The 18,990-nt window shown below is 42.6% G+C and overlaps 1 protein-coding gene across 2 annotated transcripts in view; it reads left to right on the top strand.

The window, feature by feature from the left end:
- PPP3CC (protein phosphatase 3 catalytic subunit gamma) overlaps positions 1-18,990 on the top strand; it is a 55,597-nt gene that overhangs the window by 23,519 nt on the left and 13,088 nt on the right. For both annotated transcript variants that reach the window (XM_054294638.1, XM_054294637.1), the window contains exons 3-6: positions 1,621-1,745; positions 13,195-13,306; positions 16,252-16,397; positions 18,088-18,227. In XM_054294638.1, coding sequence (XP_054150613.1) covers positions 1,621-1,745; positions 13,195-13,306; positions 16,252-16,397; positions 18,088-18,227 — 523 coding nt within the window. The remainder of the gene's footprint in view (positions 1-1,620; positions 1,746-13,194; positions 13,307-16,251; positions 16,398-18,087; positions 18,228-18,990) is intronic.

Here is an 18,990-nt window from a genome sequence, read left to right as displayed (position 1 = left end):
AGATTCTCAGGCATGTTTATGTAAACAGCAGAAGTTCTCAGGTTGTTTTTAATAACAAGTAAATATCTTGTCCTTGGATAAGCTATGGGAAGGCAAAAGTGACAAACATGGAGGCCTTGAGAACCTTTCATACCAGGCGGTTTTCTCATAACAGGTGAACATTCTATCTTTGGCATGTTTTGGGAAAGTAAAAGTAAGTTTTGAGAACACAAATCTTGGTATTGTAAACAAAAGGAGGGGTTAGAGTTTTCTCTGTAGCCTGTGGTGAGCTCGAACTTTGCAATATGCATGAAGTTAATTAACACTGTTATAAAAGGTGGCTGATTTGATCAGTAAATTGGAGTCGATGCTGGTCAACAAAGATGGGTTGGCTCCCTTCGCTTTCAACAATGTGGCTCTACACAGATATTTGCTATTTGTATGTTATGTTGTGTGTTAACATTTTAATAGGATGGGAAATGTAGTTTTGTCGTTAAAATGGAGTTTTTGTAGTTAGAATAGAAACTATGGATGTGGGATGTTTTTTTAAAGAAAGGGGTGAGGTACTCACAGCAAAATAGCAGCCACAGGACACCTCAATCTTTCAGAGAAAGAGAATTTATTGCTCCATTATCAGAAGAAATGAACTTCTTCCCACCTTGAACTTCTTCCCACCTCGAACTTCTTCCCACCTTGCTCATATCAGGATCCAGAGGAAGAAGCTGACACTGCCCAGACAGAATCCTGTGTTTGAATGGAATTTTTGCATCATGTATGAGGTGTATGAATATGCAACAGGCTGTTGCTTTTAAGGGTTAATCCTCTGTTAACCTGGGTCCTTCTTGGGCTTATTTTACCCAGAAAAAGGTACCCAGACTTCTTAACTCTTTGTTCTTATTGTCTCATATTGTCCTAATTCAAATTGTTCAAATTTTTATTACTCGAATTATATTCCTATTTTTATAACCATTTTATTACTATTCAACTTTTAAATTTTTAAAAACAAGTAACTGGTGTTTTTCACATAGGAATGTGCTCCCTGTTGAGGCAGTGACAAAACTATCTTTTGTCCTCTTAAAAAGGGAATAAACTTAAAATTTTCTCTCCTTAGTTAGGTGAAAAGATGCCTCATAGGACCTGGGGGATTTCACCTCAAACTTAAGGTGGACAGAAGCCAAAAAATTCCCCCTGTGCAATTTTCTAGAAAAAGAAGAGAACAAAGAAACTAATTGCTTTTGTGAGGTGTTTTACCAGGGGCAAGGACCTCAGTTTTTCTCTGTAAATGCAGAGTTTTGTTATTTTGCCTTTTATTAAAACCTTTTTGTTTCCAACGCTGCCACAGAAGCCATCCTGCTGATTTTTTGCCTTCTGAGGCAGCTGAGCTATCCTGGATGTGAAATAAATCTCCAAAAGCTTATGAGACCTGGAGAGGAGACCCATATTCCCCTAGAGCTCATGGCTCAATTCCTCAATAACAACCTGGATAACCCCAGCAGGTTTTTTTTTTGCCCTGTTCCTTCCACCTGAAGGTTTTTTTCACTCTGCACAGCTCTCACAAGAGAAAATTTTGCTGCTGTCGTGACCTTGCTTTTCTTAGCGTGGTAATTCTGTCCCTCTTTTGTGCTGTTCTTGCTCCCCCAGTGTGTGGTGACATCCATGGGCAGTTCTTTGACCTGATGAAGCTCTTTGAAGTGGGAGGATCACCCAATAACACCCGCTACCTCTTCCTGGGGGACTACGTGGACAGAGGCTACTTCAGTATAGAGGTGACCATTGGGGGGTGCTGGGGCTGGAGGAGGCCAAAGTGGTGAATCTTGGTTAAAACCAGCTCAAATTCGGCTCAGAATCAGTAAAATGCAGCTCAGAATCACTAAAATGGAGCTCAGAATCGATTAAATGCAGCTCAGTAAAATGCAGTTAAAATCAGTTAAAACCAGTTCAAATGCAGCTCAGAATCACTAAAATGCAGTTCAGTAAAATGCAGTTAAAATCAGCTAAAACCAGTTCAGAATCAGTTCAAACCAGTTCAGAATCAGTTAAAATCAGGGCACTCGATAAAATGCAGTTTATCAGTTATCAGCTCGATAAAATGCAGTTAAAATCAGTTAAAACCAGGTAAAACCAGTTCAAATTCAGCTCAGAATCACTAAAATGCAGTTCAGTAAAATGCAGTTAAAATCAGCTAAAACCAGTTCAGAATCAGTTCAAACCAGTTCAGAATCAGTTAAAATCAGGGCACTACGTGGACAGAGGCTACTTCAGTATAGAGGTGACCACTGGGGGGTGCTGGGGCTGGAGGAGGCCAAAGTGGTGAATCTTGGTTGAAATCAGCTCAAATTCGGCTCAGAATCAGTAAAATGCAGCTCAGAATCACTAAAATGGAGCTCAGAATCGATTAAATGCAGCTCAGTAAAATGCAGTTAAAATCAGTTAAAACCAGTTCAAATGCAGCTCAGAATCACTAAAATACAGCTCAGAATCACTAAAATGGAGCTCAGAATCGATTAAATGCAGCTCTGTAAAATGCAGTTAAAATCAGTTAAAACCAGTTCAGAACCAGTTAAAACCAGTTCAAATTCAGTTCAGAACGACTAAAATGCAGCTCAGAATCACTAAAATGCAGCTCAGTAAAATACAGCTAAAATCAGTTCAAACCAGTTCAGAATCAGTTCAAACCAGTTAAAACCAGTTCAAATTCAGCTCAGAATCAGTAAAATACAGCTCAGAATCAGTTCAAGTGCAGCTCAGAATCAGTAAAATGCAGTTCAGTAAAATGCAGTTAAAATCAGCTAAAACCAGTTCAGAATCAGTTCAAACCAGTTCAGAATCAGTTAAAATCAGGGCACTACGTGGACAGAGGCTACTTCAGTATAGAGGTGACCATTGCGGGGTGCTGGGGCTGGAGGAGGCCAAAGTGGTGAATCTTGGTTAAAACAGTGCCCAGTCGGTTTAAACCAGCTCAAAATCAGCTCAAATTCAGCTCAGAATCACCAAAATGCAGCTCAGAATCAATTAAATGCAGCTCAGTAAAATGCAGTTAAAATCAGTTAAAACCAGTTCAGAATCAGTTCAAACCAGTTCAAACTCAGCTCTGAATCAGTAAAATGCAGCTCAGAATCAGGAAAATACAGCTCCAAATCAGTAAAATCCAACTCAGAATAAGTTCAAATGCAGCTCAGTAAAATTCAGCTCATAGTCAGTAAAATGCAGCTCAGAATCAGTTAAAACCAGCTCAAAATCAGATCAAATTCAGCTCAGAATCAATAAAATTCAACTCAGAATCAATTAAGTGCAATTCAGAATCACTTAAATTCAGCTCCAAATCAGTAAAATTCAAAGCAGAGTCAATTCAAATGCAGCTCAGTAAAATTCAGCTAAAATCAGTTAAAACCAGCTCGAAATCAGTAAAATTCAGCTCAGAATCAATTAAATGCTGCTCAGAATCAGTGAAATGCAGCTCCAAATCAGTAAAATTCAATTCAGAATAAGTTCAAATGTAGCTCAATAAAATACAGCTCAGAATCCATTAAATGTAACTCAGAATCAGTGAAATACAGCTCAGAATCAGTAAAATATGGCTCAAAATCAGTAAAATTCAGCTTAGAATCAATTAAATGCAGCTTGGAATCAGTTCAAATGCAGCACAATAAATACAGCTCAGAATCAGTTAAATGCAGCTCCAAATCAGTAAAATTCAGCACAATAAAACACAGCTCAGAATCAAATAAATACAGCTCCAAATCACTAAAATACAGCTGCAAATCAGTAAAATTCAATTCAGAATAAGTTCAAATGTGGCTCAATAAAATACAGCTCAGAATCCATTAAATACAGCTCAGAATCAATTAAATACAGTTCCAAATCAGTAAAATTCAATTCAGAATAAGTTCAAATGTAGCTCAATAAAATGCAGCTCATAATCAGTAAAATATGGCTCAAAATCAGTAAAATTCAGCTTAGAGTCAATTAAATGCAGCTTGGAATCAATTCAAATGCAGCACAATAAAATACAGCTCAGAATCAATTCAATACAGCTCCAAAATCAGTAAAATTCAATTCAGAATAAGTTCAAATGTAGCACAATAAAATACAGCTCAGAATCCATTAAATACAGCTCAGAATCAGTAAAATACAGCTCCAAATCAGTAAAATTCAGCACAATAAAACACAGCTCAGAATCAAATAAATACAGCTCCAAATCACTAAAATACAGCTGCAAATCAGTAAAATTCAAATCAGAATAAGTTCAAATGTAGCTCAATAAAATACAGCTCAGAATCAATGAAATGCAGCTCCAAATCAGTAAAATTCAGCCCAGAATGAGTTCAAATCCAGCTCAGGATCAGCCCAAACACCAACCCCAGATCTCTCACGCTGCATTTCCCTTCCAGTGGAGTTCTGCATGGGGTGAAGGCAATGCTGATAATTCCCAGTGTGATTTGGGCTGGGAAATGATGTCCCCACCTTTGGATCCTCACCAGTGGCAGGGAAGTGGCAGTGATGGGGTTAAAGCCTGACCTCTGCCTTCTGGGGTGGATTTAATGTCACTTGGGGCTGTCACTCAGGGACAGCAGAGGGACATTTGATGGTGCTGCTGCAGATCCTGTGGGTTCTGGAGCTTGGGATTGAAGGAATTTGAGTTTGTAGTTCATGTTTGCTCTTAAATGTTTATTATTTTTTATCACTGAAATAATCTTACAACTCTGACTTTTGTAGCTTTTTATTAGTAAGGCACAAAATGGCTAACTATTCTTTCAAGAATAACTATCTAATTAAAAATGACACTTAAAATATTTCCCCTTTTAACTTAATAACTGATTTTTTGAAGCTTGTAATGTGGATTTTTCTAATTACAAAATACCACCCAAACCCAGGGAGAAGAGGGAAGAAGGTAAAGAAGAACAAGCTGTCTCTGCCTTAAAACTTCTGCCTTGCTTTTTATTTATATTTCTGTATTGTAAAACTCTAAGTTTTCTACTCTGTGATATCACGCACTTCTAACTAATTACACATCCATAATCTCAGTTTTATGAATTAATTTTGGAAGTTTCTTAGGTCAAATGTTCTCTTGTGAGTCCTGTCAGCACAGAAAGTTGAAAATTCTCAGCATCCAGGATCCCAGCAGGATCCCAGCAGGCAGCGGGAAGGAAATGTTGGAAAAGCTGCAGAATTCAGGATGGAGCAGGAGGAGAAAGAGCCCTGAGCCTGAGTCACTGCTTCCTTCTAAAACCTTGGGATCAGGAGAGAGGAGCAGGAGTCACCTGGGCTGTGACAGGGATTCCATGGCCAAGAAATTGGGAGTACAAAGGATTGTGGCTGCTGCAGGCTCAGTGCAGAGCTGGGATGGGACAGGAAGGGACAGCCCTTAGCAAAATGCCACCAATCCCAAGGGATTGCAGCCAGCTGGATTCACAGAGGCAGGGCCGAGTGCAAGTGCAGCACTTCTCCCAGTTGGAAGCAATGCAAGGAAAAGCTTTTGGAGGAGCAGGAGCCTGAAATGTGGCAGAAATCAGCTGGAATAACAGAGGGAGTGATTTCTCTTGGAAAAAAGAGGCTGCAGGAACAGCTGAGCCCGTGGCTCTGCAGAGGAAGGAGCTGTCAGGGATGAGTGCAGGGGGCTCTTTGAAGGATTCTGCCGAGGATTTAGGGAGAGCAGGGCTGACAGCTTGAGCTCCAGCAGCCCCTGGCTCCTTTCCAGGCTCTGGAATGCTGACAGGGAGCCAAGGTGTGACGAGGAGCAGGGACACAGAGGCAGAGCTGGGGCTGCTGGCATCTGGGATTTGGGGGGTTTGGGGTGGTGCTGGCAGGAGGATCCCCCCAGGGAGGAAGGGGAAGGACACATCCCCCTGTGTGTGCAGTGTTCACCTGGAAAAGGGATTAAATTCCAGAGCAGCAGCTCCTTCTGAGAGAAAAGGTGGATTTTTAAAATTTTTTTTGAGCCTTCAAATGAGAGGTGTTGGGCCCTGTGTTTGTGTATGGATTGTGTAGATCCAGGGTGGAAAAGCCCTGCTCCCACTCTCTGCTCTTCACCCAGAAGTGCTGGGGATCAGACTCTGATCTCTCCATCACAGAATCATGGAATGGTTTGGGTTGGAAAGAACCTTAAATCCCATCCTGTTCCACCCCTGGGAGAGACACCTGCCACTGTCCCAGGTTGCTCCAACCCTGTCCCACCTGGCCTTGGATGAGGAACTCTTTCCCAGCTCCTCTGGGCAGCCTGTGCCAAGCCCTCCCCATGCTCACAGGGAAGGAATTCTTCCCAATATCCCATCTAAATCCCCTTCTAGTTCAAATCCCCCTTGTGCTCTCTGCCTGTGATAATATGGAATAATTCCAAGACGATGCATGGCCTTGGAGAATGGAGGTGGTGGGACAAAAAAGATGTTTTAGCTTTTATTTCCTCCTTCCCTTTCCCCCCATGTTGCAGCAGGAATTCCACAAATTCCCCCTGGAGAATCCCTGTGGTCCCACAGCTCAGGGTGAGCTTTGATGGGCGCAGCAAACACTCCAAACATCAGGATAAGGCAGAATCCAGAAGTTTTCATTCCCTTCCACCTACAGTTGTATTTGCTGGGAAATGCCCCAGTGAGGGCAGGAATGATGACTCTGACTCCATGTTCTCAGAAGGCTGATTTATTATTATATTATATTATATTACATTACATTACATTACATTACATTATATTATATTATATTATATTATATTATATTATATTACATTACATTATATTACATTACACTACATTATATTATATTATATTATATTATATTATATTATATTACATTACATTATATTACATTACACTACATTATATTATATTATTTATATTATATTATATTATATTACATTACATTATACTATACTATATTATATTATACTATATTATACTAAAGAATACAGAAAGGATACTTAGTAAATGTTAAAAAGATAATAATGAAAACTTGTGACCCTTTGCAGAGTCTTGACACAGCTTGGCCCTGATTGGCCAAAAAGTTAAAATAACTCACAGTGGAATCCAATGAAACAATCCCCTGTGGTTAAACAATCTCCAAACATATTCCAAAGCAGCAAAACACAGGAGAAGCAAATGAGATAAGAATTGTTTTCCTTTTCTCTGAAGCTTCCCAGCTTCCCAGGAGAAAAATCCTGGGCAAAGAATTCAGATTCACATTTTAGAGAATGTGAATGCTGCACACCCGCTGTGCTGGGAGAGATTCCCACCTCAATGCACAAAATCTGCTTTCTGTAGTGGAACAACAGCAGGTTTGGGGTATCCCAGATGGGAAAACATCCAGGTTTTCCCTGTGGTGTGACCTCTGGGAAGGTTTGGAGCAGCAGCAGCACCTCGTGAGTCACCACACCAAGTTGGGATGATCTGAGCAGCTGGGGCAGAACCAGGCCTTGGAATCCCTGTGGATTCCTTCCAGCTCAGGATATTCCTTAACAGTGACCTTTTACCAGAATGAAGCGGGAGGGGAGGGTTTAATTACAGGAAATGATGCCAGACTGGGGGCCAAGGAGGTGTAAGGGCCAAATTTCCCTTCCAGGTGCTCCCTGTGGCTCCAGGTGTTTGCTTGTCCAGGTACAAGGAGGAATTTGTGGCTCAGGCAAAACCTTCCAAACCCCCAGCCCCTCCCCAAGGCTCTCAGTTCATCAGCTCTGCTGGAAATCAGCAACAAATCATTCAACAAATTCTTGCTGGGCCTCTGGCTTAGGGAAATTCTCATTTAAAAACATGAATTCCCAGCATAATGAGGCCACAGAGAGTGGATTGGTGGATGGTTTGGTGTTTTGTTTTTCTTTTAAAGAAAAGAATTGTGAGGGAAAAGGGGAGGGAATGCTGTGAAAGCTGGAATGCTGCTGGAAGGGTTTGCTGGCCACAGATCCCAGCTGCTGAGTGCAGGGCTCACAGGCAGCATGGAAATCAGGATGAACTCCCTGATTTCCCATGGAAATCCCCCCTTTTTGGGAGATGCTGATGAGGCAGGGCCCTGCTGAAGGATTCTCAGTGGGAAAAATGCTCCTTTCATTCAGCTTTTAGTGCCAAAACCCAGAGTGGCACAAGAGAGGTCTGTGATCGTGGTAGGGAAGGATCATCACATCCACAAAGCTGGAATACAATGAAGAGAATGATTTTGTTAAATTAGAAAGTGAATTGATATGGCCAGGAACAGAATCCAAGGAAAGAGGAGATTTATCAGGAAAAGTGGTGTGATAATGTCAAACACCTTTCCCAGGCCAGTTTTCCCAATCCAGTTATGATGGGATACACGATTGCTATCTAATTATGGAATTATATGTTAATCTAGATTTAAAATGCACTTTTTATCCAGAATAATATTAAAGAGATCCAGAGTAATATAAAAGAGATCCAGTCAGCCCTGTAAAGTGGGATTGATGGGGGATTTGTGGGGTGGGTTTGGGAGTTTTGCCTCTGTTCCCACTCTGGCAAGCTCTGTGTGTAAAACTTCTTTACAGATGGTTTTGGGAATGGTGACAGAAGTCAAAGCTGGAATATAATGAATAGAATGATTTTGTTAAATTAGAAAGTGAATTGTTATGGCCAGGAACAGAATCCATGGAAAGAGGAAATTTATCAGGAAAAGTGATCATGGCAAGCACCTTTCCCAGTTTTTCCAATCCAATTATGATGGGATACACGATTGCTATCTAATTATGGAGTTATATGTTAATCTAGATTTAATGCACTTTTTATCCAGAATAATATGAAAGAGATCCAGAGTACTATAAAAGAGATCCAGTCAGGCCTGTAAAGTGGGAGTGAAGGTGGATTTGTGGACTGGATTTGGGAGGTTTTTTCCCTCTCTTCCCACCCTGGCAAGCTCTGTGTGTAAAATTTCCTTACAGATGGTTTTGGGAATGGTGACAGAAGTCAAAGCTGGAATATAATGAATAGAATGATTTTGTTAAATTAGAAAGTGAATTGATATGGCCAGGAACAGAATCCAAGGAAAGAGGAGATTTATCAGGAAAAGTGGTGTGATAATGTCAAACACCTTTCCCAGGCCAGTTTTCCCAATCCAGTTATGATGGGATACACGATTGCTGTCTAATTATGGAATTATATGTTAATCTAGATTTAAAATGCACTTTTTATCCAGAATAATATTGAAGAGATCCAGAGTAATGTAAAAGAGATCCGGTCTGCCCTGTCAAGTGGGAGTGAAGGTGGATTTTTGGGTTGGATTTGGGAGTTTTGCCTCTGTTCCCACTCTGGCAAGCTCTGTGTGTAAAACTTCCTTACAGATGGTTTTGGGAATGGTGACAGAGATCAAAGCTGGAATACAATGAATAGAATGATTTTGTTAAATTAGAAAGTGAATTGTTATGGCCAGGAACAGAATCCATGGAAAGAGGAAATTTATCAGGAAAAGGGGTGTGATCATGGCAAGCACCTTTCCCAGGCCAGTTTTCCCAATCCAATTATGATGGGATACATGATTGCTGTCTAATTATAGAATTATATATTAATCTTGATTTAATGCACTTTTTATCCAGAATAATATGAAAGAGATCCAGAGTAATATAAAAGAGATCCAGTCAGGCCTGTAAAGGGGAGTGAAGATGGAATTTTGGGCTGGATTTGGGAGGTTTTTTCCCTCTGTTCTCACTCTGGCAAGCTCGGTGTGTAAAATTTCCTTACAAATGCCAGGTTTTGGGAATGGTGACAGAAGTCCTGGTGGGGGCAGGTTTGGCACCAGCCCCTCTTGCATTTTTGGGGTTGAAAGTCCCAATTCTTCCAGGAGTTCCCTCCCTGTGTCCTGCTGAGCTTTCACTTCCCAAGTGGATCAAACCCTTGGCTTTGGGTTTCACACTGAGAGACAGAATAAAGGGAGGAGATTATTTAAAATTATTTAAACCCAAAAAGCTCTGACTACCTGGATTTGCTCCTTGGCTACTGCAAACAGGCAGGAATAATTCCTGGGAAAGGGATCTGTGCAAAACACCAGGAAGCATCCGAGGCATGCAAGTGTAGAAATTCCCTCATTCCTCATTCCAGCCCCTCTGGAGCCCTCGAGGGCTCTCCAGTGTCCTTTACTCCCTGTCCTCCTGGTACCTGGCAGTCCCCACATCCTTGGGAAGTGACTCCACCACAGGGAATTGTCTCTCTCCATGTCCCTGCCCTGTCCAGGAAAAACTGTGGTGCCAAATTCAACCCCATTTCCCTTTAAACCCCTTCAAATGTATTTTAAAAATCTCTGCTTTTTAAAAATGCATCCCAAACCCTCCCCTATTGATGCTGCATCTCTGCCTTGCTTTGATGCCAGGGCTGCTTCTTCCTCCAAGTCATTTGGTTCATTTATAGCAGCCTCAGAGCTCTCCTGGCAGCCCAGAAAAGTGACATTTCTTTGCAAGCACAGGGAGGTTAAAGCTTTAAATCCCAGAATAATTATAAATGGTTTTGTTGGGAGCATTCCTCCTGGTAACAGATGCAGTAAAACATGATTTTGCTACTGGCCTTGGCCCCGTTCTCGTTTGGAATTCCCAATTAATCAAGTTGTTAATGTGGGCTTGAATTCCAAGTGAGACACAGGCAGTGCTTTACAGCTCCTCAGGGTTTTTGGGATCAGCTGGGATGATTCCTGCAGAGCTTACCTTGCAGGTTCAGGGCTCCAGCACCACCAGATCTAAACTGGCTGTGCTGGGAACCAACTGGGAACAGGTTAATTTAGATTGTGGTTGTTTCCAGCTGGTTCCTGGGGATCTGTGCCCCGGATGGGGAATTTTGGAGGGTTCAGTGCTTCAGCACCACCAGATCTAAGCTGGCTGTGCAGGGAACCAACTGGGAACTGGTTTATTTGGGTTCTGGTTGTTTCCTGCTGGTTGCTGGAGATCTGTGCCCCAGCTTGGGGATTTTGGAAGGTTCAATGCTTCAACAGGTTCAGTGCTTCAGCACCACCAGATCAAAGCTGGCTGTGCTGGGAACCAACAGGGAACAGGTTAATTTAGATTGTGGTTGTTCCCAGCTGGTTCCTGGGGATCTGTGCCCCAGATGGGGAATTTTGGAGGGTTCAGTGCTTGAACAGGTTCAGTGCTTCAACACCACCAGATCTAAACTGGCTGTGCTGGGAACTGCTTCATTTGGGTTCTGGTTGTTCCCACCTGGTTCCTGGGGATCTGTGCCTCAAATGGGGAATTTTAAATTGGAGGGTTCAGTGCTTGAACAGGTTCAGTGCTCCAGCACCACCAGATCTAAACTGGCTGTGCTGGGAACCAACTGGGAACTGCTTCAGTTTGGTTCTGGTTGTTTCCAGCTGGTTCCTGGGGATCTGTGCCCCAGATGGGGAATTTTGGAGGGTTCAGTGCTTCAGCACCACCAGATCTAAGCTATCTGTGCTGGGAACCAACTGGGAACTGCTTCATTTGGGTTCTGGAGGTTGTTCCCAGCTGGTTCCTGGGGGTCTGTGCCCCAGCTTGGGGATTTTGGAAGGTTCAATGCTTCAACAGGTTCAGTGCTTCAGCACCACCAGATCAAAGCTGGCTGTGCTGGGAACCAACAGGGAACAGGTTAATTTAGATTGTGGTTGTTCCCAGCTGGTTCCTGGGGATCTGTGCCCTAAATGGGGAATTTTGGAGGGTTCAGTGCTTCAACAGATTCAGTGCTTCAGCACCACCAGATCTAAGCAGGCTGTGCTGGGAACCAACTGGGAATGGGTTCATTTAGATACTGGTTGTTTCCAGCTGGTTCCTGAGAATCTGTGCCCCAGCTTGGGGATTTTGGAGGGGTTCAATGCTTGAACAGGTTCAGTGCTCCAGCACCACCAGATCTAAGCTATCTGTGCTGAAAACCAACTGGGAACTGCTTCAGTTTGGTTCTGGTTGTTCCCAGCTGGTTCCTGGCGATCTGTGCCCCAAATGGGGAATTTTAAATTGGAGGGTTCAGTGCTTCAACACCACCAGATCTAAGCTGGCTGTGCTGGGAAGCAACTGGGAACAGGTTAATTTAGATTGTGGTTGTTTCCAGCTGGTTCCCAGGGATCTGTGCCCCAGCTTGGGGATTTTGGAGGGTTCAGTGCTTCAGCACCACCAGATCTAAGCTATCTGTGCTGGGAACCAACTGGGAACAGGTTAATTTAGATTCTGGTTGTTCCCACCTGGTTCTTGGGGATCTGTGCCTCAAATGGGGAATTTTAAATTGGAGGGTTCAGTGCTTGAAAAGGTTCAGTGCTCCAGCACCACCAGATCTAAGCTGGCTGTGCAGGGAACCAACTGGGAACTGGTTAATTTAGATTCTGGTTGTTTCCTGCTGGTTCCTGGGGATCTGTGCCCCAGCTTGGGGATTTTGGAGGGTGTAAAACACACTTGTGGTGGTTCCTGTTTCCCAGGCATGTCCTGCAGCCTGGCAGCCTCCAGGGTAAGCTCCTATTAGAGCCTTTAATCCAGCTCCTGGAGCTTGCTGTCCTTATGGATTGTCCTTCCAGCACTCCACAGCAAGGAGGGAAATGTGATAACGCTTCCCCGTGTGAGATAACAGCTCTGCTGCTGTCAGCCCGAGCACATGGGGCTGAGTGAGCCCTCCCAGCCCTTCCCTCAGGCTTTTTTTGGGGAAGCCAGCATGAAATATTTCTACTAAAACCCCATTTCAGGCTGACTTTGGTCTGTGCCTCATCAAAGGCTCTGTTTTGCAGGTGCTGCTGCTCACAGAGGGGATGTGGAAAGCCCTTTTCAAAGCCAGAGAGCTTTGCTAAGCTAAGCTTGTTTTTTAGGCTCAGCTTTTCCTGTTTTGAGCTTGAACTTCTCATGACTGTAGCATAAGCAAAAAAAAAACAGTGGGGGTGGAAATCAGTGGGGAAGGTGAAGCTGAATTTTCCGGGTGTTTCGTGGACAAATGTCTGCCTGCTCCTCTCGCTGGTCTCCGTCCCAGTGGAACATCTGGAGCAAACAGCTGCTTCTGCTTTACTGCTCTACAAAAGGGGTTTTTTATCCTTTGGTTTGTGCTGGAAGCAAAGCTGCCCCCACCCAGCCCTGAGCTGCTTTCTGTTGGCCACGACCTCATTTGTCACTTCTCCAAGTCAGCCCTAATATAGAGAAATCCCGGTGGCTTTTCCCCGCTTGGCCAGGAGAAGATGCACTGCCCATTATGGAGCTGGGTTCCACTTTGGGTGTCTTCCCAGAACCTCTTAGTGCAGTCTGAGGCTGATGAGTGCCCTGGGAAAGGATTTTATGACCTGCTCTGTTTGCCTCTCTTGCAGTGCGTGCTGTATTTATGGAGTTTAAAGATAAATCATCCCAAAACGTTGTTCCTCCTTCGAGGGAACCACGAGTGCAGGCACCTCACAGAGTACTTCACCTTCAAGCAGGAATGTAAGTATCAGCAGTGGGAGAAGGATTGGAATCCATTTAAATAATACATTTTAAAATATATTTTTAAAAAAAAAAGGTGTTGTGAGAAGGCGTGGGCTTCAGTTTTTGTGCCTCAGAGCTGTAAAAACCTGTTGTCTTGTTTTCCTGCTCTTCTGCTATAAAAAATACCCCAAACCCCAAATCTTAAAGTTCTGCTAAGCACCAAATGTGGCCTTTTGGTTTCAAAACCCTGAGTGTGGATGGAAGAAACGGGAACACTTCTCCCCTGATGAGGCAGGCACACACATCCTCCCCTCCCTGACTTCCAACATGTAATCAGTGCCAAAAGCCTTCCAGCTCCAGATTGTGCAGCTGGGATCAGTGACTGGAGCTGCAGTGGGGGAAGGATTTGCTCCTCCCTGTTTGCACTGGGGAGGATCATTTACCTTTCAAATGGTTTTTGCAGTGAAAAGATGGGGTTTGTGCACAGCATTTGGATGTTTTTAAAGCAGTGCTGAGGAGAGGTCAGGGAATGATGGGTGTCTGTCATTCCAAGGAATAAAAGAGGTGGAGAACTCAGAGCAAAGCTCCTTTAGGGAATTCTTGCTCAAGGACCCGACCTCCAGAGATAATTCTGGGCAAGGCACAAATCCAGTCTTTATCCCATCAGCTCTGGGTGGTGCTGGAGGGGGGAAGGCTCAGAGGGGATGAGTCCCTGTTCTGTTAACTCAGGAATGAGCTGGGAAACACCTCCCAGCTCTGTGCTGGCTGCTGTGCCCCTCACCTGCACACAGGTGAGCTCCTGCTGAGTCTGAACCAGGTGCTGGGGTTGGGTTTTTCCCTTTGGAAAACAGGAGGTGCTGCTTTTCCCTTTCCCTGAGAAGCCCTGTTAGTGTCTCTGGAAAATGGATATTTCTGAGCAGATTTGAGCCTTGCTGTAAGAGCCAAACTGTGATTTATGTATGGGAACATCCTCTTCCCCTCTGCTGGGGTGAAGCATCTCTGGAATTGTTATCCCTCGAAGATCAGTGGGCAAATCCTGCTCCCAGGAGCTGTGGAAAAGCAATTCCTGCCCCCATGGCTGTGTGAGGCTGCTGTGCCAAATTCAGCAGTCAGGATGAGTCTGGAGGTGCTGTGGGGAGTGATGGGGTGGCTTCAGCAGCATCCCAAATTTATATCATGATCCCAATTTCCATTATTTGGGAACTCCTCATCTCCTTGGTGCTGATCTCAGTGCAGGAGTTCTGGAAAACAAACTGAAGGGACATGAATATTGTCCAGTTCCAGATTAAAAAAACCTTTTCTTTTACACACCCAACAATGATTTTCCAAATCAGTATTTTCACAAATGCACAGGTGCAGAGTTTTAATCTAAATCAGTATTTTCACAAATGGACAGATGCAAAGTTTGATTCCAAATCAGTATTAGCATGAATGCACAGGTGCAGAGTTTTAATCTAAATCAGTATTTTCACAATTACTTATGTGCACTTTGATTCTAAGTCATTATTTTCAGAAAAACACAGGTGCAGAGTTTGATTCCAAATCAGTATTAGCATGAATACACAGGTGCAAAGTTTTAATCTAAATCAGCATTTTCAGGAATACACAGGTGCAGAGTTGATTCTAAATCAGTATTTCCACAATTACTTATGTGCAGTTTGATTCTAAATAATTATTTTCACTAAATGCACTGCTGATTCCAAATCAGTATTTTCACAAATGCACAGGTGCAGACTTGATTCCAGGTGCAGACTTGATCCTAAATCAGTATTTTCATGAACACGCTGCTGATTTTAATCAGTATTTTCTGGAGTACACAGACATAGAGTTGATTCTAAATCAGTATTTTCACAAATACACTGGTGCAGAGTTGATTCTAAATCAGCATTTTCAGGAATACACAGGTGATTTTAAATCAGTATTTTCACCAATATACAGGTGCAAAATTTGATTCTAAATCAGTATTTTCATAAATACACAGGTGCAGAGTTGATTCCAGGTGCAGAGTTGATTCTAAATCAGTATTTTCAAGAATGCACAGCTGCAGAGTTTGATTCTAAATCAGTATTTTCATGAACACACTCCTGATTTTAAATCAGTATTTTCACAAATGCGCAGGTGCAGAGTTTGATTCTAAATCAGTATTTTCACAAATACAGAGGTGCAGTTTGATTCTAAATCAGTATTTTCACAAATACAGAGGTGCAGAGTTTTAATCCAAATAATTATTTTCGCAAATGCGCAGGTGCAGAGTTTGATTCTAAATCAGTATTTTCACAAATGCACAGGTGATTTTAAATCAGTGTTTTCAGGAATACACAGACACAGAGTTGATTCTAAATCAGTATTTTCACCAATACACAGGTGCAGTTTGATTCTAAATCAGCATTTTCACAAATGCACAGGTGCAGAGTTGATTCCAGGTGCAGAGTTGATTCCAGATCAGTATTTTCAGAAATACACAGGTGATTTTAAATCATTATTTTCACCAATACACTGAGTTGATTTTAAATCAGTATTTTCACAAGTGCACAGGTGCAAAGTTTTAATCTAAATCAGTATTTTCATGAATACCCAGGTGCAGAGTTTGGTTCTAAATCAGTATTTTCACCAATACACTGCTGATTTTAAATCAGTATTTTCACCAATACACAGGTGCAGAGTTTTACTCCAAATCAGTATTTTCCAGAATACACAGGTGCAAAGTTTGATTCCAAATCAGTATTTTCACAAATGCGCAGGTGCAGGGTTCATTCTAAATCAGCATTTTCATGAATACACAGGTGCAAAATTTTAATCTGAATCAGTATTTTCCCCAATACACTGCTGATTTTAAATCAGTATTTTCACTTTACCAGGTGCAAAGTTTGATTTGTGAGCCATTTAGATTTAGGAGCTGGGTTCCTGGAGTTTATTGATCAGCCCTTGAGGTGATCAGAGCTTGATTGGATTCCTCCCTGCAGGTCGAATCAAGTACTCGGAGCGAGTGTACGACGCGTGCATGGACACCTTCGACTGTCTTCCTCTTGCTGCCCTCCTCAACCAGCAATTCCTGTGTGTCCACGGGGGCCTGTCTCCAGAAATCACGTGTCTAGATGACATTAGGAAAGTAAGTCAGCTCCAGGAGCTTTTCCCTTCCCTCCCTGTGCTCAGTGGGGTTTGCTCCTGTGTGGATTTGGGGCTGGAAGGGTGGGAATCCATAAAATCAGAGGGTTTGGAGAAAGCTGCAAAAGGCAGCCCTCAGAAACAGCAGAACTGTGATTGGAGCTAAGCAGTAGCCATGAGATTAGTCAGCAGAAAAATTATGTGAAAAGTAAAAACAAATAGAACAATAGTCTATATATTAATCAAATGGAACAATGGTCTGTGTATTAATGCTTGTCTAAAATAAATCCATAAGCTACTGAAAAGTATATCTAAGAAGATATTAGGAAGTTCTAAGCAGTAGCCATGAGATTGGTCAGCAGAAAAATTATGTAAAAAGTAGAAAAGTAAAAACAAATAGAACAATGGTCTATATATTAATCAAATAGAACAATGGTCTGTGTATTAATGCTTGTCTAAAATAAATCTATAAGCTACTGAAAAGTATATCTAAGAAGATATTAGGGAGTTTTAAGCTTAATAATGGAGCTCTGTGCATTGTGTTTTAAGGCTCACAAGCAGGTATTGTATTTGAAATAAGCAAGCATTGTTTTAACCAAAGGTACCTGTGCTGATAGTGGTTGGATGGAACTACTGTCAATGTGCTTTTGCTTTGTGTGATTGGTCAAAAAACTTCAAAAGTGAGTTGTAACATTAAGTTCTTTGTCTGCTACCTAAAATGTGAACTGAAATCACTGACATCTTCCCATTGTCATAACCATGTAATGAAGCTGATGCTGGAAAATAAAACGCAGGACGCATTCCTAGCTGTCCCATCCCACTGGGAATTTGTACTGTTTTGGTTTGGAAAGCCAGGTGTTTGCTAAGGAAGGCAGGAGCCTCCCCTAAAATGGAAAATGTAAGCCCCCTCTCTGAATTGCTATAAATTTTAAGTTAAGGGGCTCTCAGGCAAAAAATATGGGAGCAGGAAATAACAGTTCTTCATTAGGGAAGAAAATAAAAAGATAAAATAAACAATGCAGTAAATAAAAAGATAAAATAAACAATGCAGAGTCAGAACCCAACCTGACACCCAGTGGGTCAGGGTGTTGGCAGCAGTCCCATTGGAATTGTGGCTCAGCCCTCCTGCAGTGCCAGGGCTGGTTCTGCTGGAGCAGGGATCCTGGACAAGGGTGGAGTCTCCTCTGAAGATCCAGGGGCAGAGGCAGCTGCTGCTCCTCTGGGGAATCCAGTGCAGAAGCCGTGCTGGTGTTCCAGAATCTCCAGATTATATCCAGGCAGGAATGCTTGGCTGGTGTTCCAGAATCTCCAGATTATATCCAGGCAGGAATGCTTGGCTGGTGTTCCAGAATCCCCAGATTATATCCAGGCAGGAATGCTTGGCTGGTGTTCCAGAATCTCCAGATTATATCCAGGCAGGAATGCTTGGCTCCTCCCTCTGGGCTCACATCTCCCAATGGGATGCTGTAGTTCTTATCAGCCGTGCAGGGACATTCAGTGGCCTCTTATCAGCAGGTGTCTCCCAGAGGGAGGAGTGGGTGTGGAAGAGACAAGGAAAACTGCTCATTTAATAGAAGACAGCTGCCATGCAGATGGCAAATAGAACACAATTTGCTTGGCAATCTAGGACATGAACAGAGGAACAGAACAGGAATCCTGCCCCAGCTCCTGCTGATGTTGTGTCCCCTCTCCAGTTAGACAGGTTCAAGGAGCCTCCAGCCTTTGGTCCGATGTGTGACCTGCTGTGGTCGGATCCCTCGGAGGATTACGGCAACGAGAAAACCCTGGAGCACTTTGCCCACAACACTGTCCGAGGCTGCTCCTATTTCTACAGGTGAGGGCTGGTTCAGGGGGCATTTCTCTCCTCTCACACCAAAATCATGCTCAGGCCACTCTGGGGGGCTTTGCAGTCTATGTGAATTGTCCTCACTTGGCTCTGATACACAAATTCTTCTTTGTTTTTTTGCTTCATTGGATCTTGAGTTGTCGTTGGATAACTATTTGCTATGTCAGGGAAGGTATAGGTTGAATATTAAGAAAAAAGTTTTCAACAAAAGAATAATAAAATACTGGAATGCTCTTCCCAGGGAGAATCACCACCTCTGGGTGAATTTTAAAAAGCCTGGACATGGCACTTGGTGCTATAGTCTGGTTGAGGTGTTAGGGCATAGGTTGGACTTGATGATCTCAGAGGTCTCTTCCAACCTCCTGATTCTGTGATTCTGTGAATATTGAGCTGTCTTTGGATAAGTTTAAATATTGAGCTGTCTTTGGATATTGAGCTGTCTTTGGATAGATGTGAATTTTGAGCTGTCTTTGGATAAATGTGAATTTTGAGGTGTCTTTGGATAAGTTACTTTGTACAATTGGGATCTCAAGCAGCAGAGATGCTTCTTTGGACTGGCCCTAAGAGTGGTTTGCAGCACCTGGATCTCTAGGAAATATTTTTTCCTTGCTAAAAAAGGATTTGTGCTGATAGTCCACTTATAGGAAGGGTTTAACAGAACCCTTTGCAATTAATTTTTGGAAAAAAATATATCATTTGAATAATTTTTGAATAAAAGGTATTTTGAGGTGCTAGACAGAAACTGGATGTT

The sequence above is a fragment of the Melozone crissalis genome, unplaced genomic scaffold (assembly GCF_028551555.1).
Source record: "Melozone crissalis strain CALT ecotype California unplaced genomic scaffold, PUWL_Pcris_2 ptg000295l_1, whole genome shotgun sequence".
NCBI classification, from domain to species: Eukaryota; Metazoa; Chordata; class Aves; order Passeriformes; family Passerellidae; genus Melozone; species Melozone crissalis.
Note: the sequence above shows the minus strand (reverse complement) of the source record. Positions and strands in the feature narration are given on the sequence as shown.